We start from the raw sequence: 2,169 nt of genomic DNA, 5'->3' as shown, positions 1-2,169 counted from the left end.
ACTCTTTCCTGCCATGGCAGGGGGGCGGACTAGATGATCTGCCCAGGTCCCTTCCGCCCCTAGAAACTATGAAACTATCCCCCAGCACAGCCCTGCCCCAAGGATGCAGCACCTGGGATCCTATAAGGGGCAGCTTCCATCTCGATTTGCAGCTGCTCAGCTTTCTGCAGCAGGTTGTCGATGGGCTCTTCGAAGGTCACGGTCACCACCGGGTTCAATCCGTTGAGGAAAGCTTGGCGGATGACGCTCTTAGTGTCCTGGGACCAAGGATGCTCTTAGTGCAGGGGAACCAAGGGAACAGAGTCCAGCTTTGATCCCTGCCCAGCCCGCGGCAGCCTGGAGACCCCAATCCAACTGAAGCCAGAAAGCCTATGAGGGAAGGAGCAGGGCATGCCCTTCTCTGGGGATGCAGATGCTGCTTGGAGCTTCTGCTTTGCTGATCACTTGCTATGCAGCCCTAAATACCCTCTGGCTCCTTGCCTCAGTTTCCCTTCTTTAGCTTGGAAGACAGGCAAGGTGCAGGGCTTATAGCTGGAGACCTTGTCCCCCTCTGAGGCACATCACGCAATTGCTCAGGCCCTCAGTTGCCCACCTCTGGGCTCACTGCTTCTCCAGGGGGGCAGGGCGGGTTAGGAGGGTGAATGAGTTAGGGCCTGTGTTCAGATTGGGATAGAGGAGTGTCCATCGGGACACAGTGTATTTGGGGTCTTGCCGTAGCCCAAGGCACAGGGGTCCAAGCCTCCGTCCATGCAGCTATGGGGGTCCAGGGTGGCCATGTACAGCGGTTGTCACAGCATGTACCTGCGTGCTCGTGGCCAGGGAAGCTGGCGTGGCTTCACCACAGCAGCCGAATTGACCAGCAAGATGGGACAGACCTCTTGGGAGGGCATGGAGGACAAATAACACCCCTAGCCCCATGCCAGTACCTGTTTGGTGCAGGTGAGGTTGATCTTCAGGTAGTACGGAAAGGCCAAGTAGTGCTGTTGGGAAGGGAGAATAGGGAGGCTTCGAACCCAGACTCCAGCTCCTGGCTTCCAGCCTGGGCTGCAGCCACCCCCCACCGTGCTGCAGAGGTGAGAAACTCCCCCGCACCCTGATCCTGTAGCAACAGGAGAGGGAAATGAATCCCTTCCCAGCTCCACGTGGCCCCCAGCAAAGCCCGTGGGACAGTTGCTAGGGAGAGAGGATTGAAACCTTCTGCGCTTTACGGGTGCCGACTCTCCTGCTTGCAAGTCAGGATGAGGCCCCCGGGCAGGCAGCAGCCAGGTGCAAGCCGGGCTGCGGGCTCCATCCCCAGTGGCCGCGGGAGGGGATGGGGACTCACGGAGTTCTTGTTGGTCAGGTTGACGGGCGAGTCGGTGAGGTTGTGAAACACGGTGATGCCGCTGTGCACCGGCAGCTGCTCGTGGAAGACTTTCTTCTCCCCACCCAGGTCATCGTGGCTGTTGAGCACCACGTTCCACTCGCAGTCCTGGACAATCAGCCAAGCGTGCGTGGGCAGCAGCATGAAGGCCAGGACATACCACTTGATGATCTGAGACACCATGAGGAGCCCCAACAGAGCGTGCTGGGGGGGGACTCCAGATCCTGAGGCGCCCTGTCCTCTCTGACGCTCTTTGTAGGTCTGCTTGGGGAAAGACGCGCAGAGAGGAGTTACAGCACTGAAATGCGGCCACCTCTGGGGTGGAACGTAGCAGCTGTTTGCATACAGACTGCACCCATGGCAAGAGCTCTGGGGAGGAAACGGGCACAATGCCCAGAAGCTTGGGGGCTAGAAATGAGGAGGAATATTCTCCTACCCTGCTGAAGCCACGCCGGGGTCCACGTGCCTGAGTTGGGCTATGACCTAGACTCTGTTTCAGAGTGAACTGGATGCCGAATGGGGATGGAATCTGGGCCAAAGCCTCAGCAGGGGATTTTCACGCCTGCCACCTCCGCAGCTGTCAAAAAGACAAACAAAACGTTAGGGGTGATGATAAAGGGGATTGCGAACACAACGGAGAGGGTCGTGATGCCCCTCTGGTAATCCATGGTGTGTCCACAGCACTAATACGGCGCCCAGCTCTGGTCCCTGGGGATGGGGAAGAGCTGGGGAAGGTGCAGCGAGGGGGATCAGTGCTATGCGGGGGGGGGGGGACTAATGAGGCCAGGCCTGGGGGGGGTGGGGGG

At 59.0% G+C, this 2,169-nt stretch overlaps 1 protein-coding gene across 1 annotated transcript in view; it reads right to left on the bottom strand.

The window, feature by feature from the left end:
• CATSPERG (cation channel sperm associated auxiliary subunit gamma) overlaps positions 1-1,912 on the bottom strand; it is a 14,734-nt gene extending 12,822 nt beyond the window's left edge. The window contains exons 1-4 of the mRNA XM_025213077.1: positions 1,800-1,912; positions 1,325-1,624; positions 927-980; positions 113-257 (exon numbers count right to left, since the gene is read on the bottom strand). Coding sequence (XP_025068862.1) covers positions 113-257; positions 927-980; positions 1,325-1,546 — 421 coding nt within the window. The 5' untranslated portion in view covers positions 1,547-1,624; positions 1,800-1,912. The remainder of the gene's footprint in view (positions 1-112; positions 258-926; positions 981-1,324; positions 1,625-1,799) is intronic.
• Between the last annotated feature and the right edge of the window lie 257 nt (positions 1,913-2,169).

The sequence above is a fragment of the Alligator sinensis genome, unplaced genomic scaffold (assembly GCF_000455745.1).
Source record: "Alligator sinensis unplaced genomic scaffold, ASM45574v1 scaffold1667_1, whole genome shotgun sequence".
NCBI lineage: Eukaryota > Metazoa > Chordata > Crocodylia > Alligatoridae > Alligator > Alligator sinensis.
Note: the sequence above shows the minus strand (reverse complement) of the source record. Positions and strands in the feature narration are given on the sequence as shown.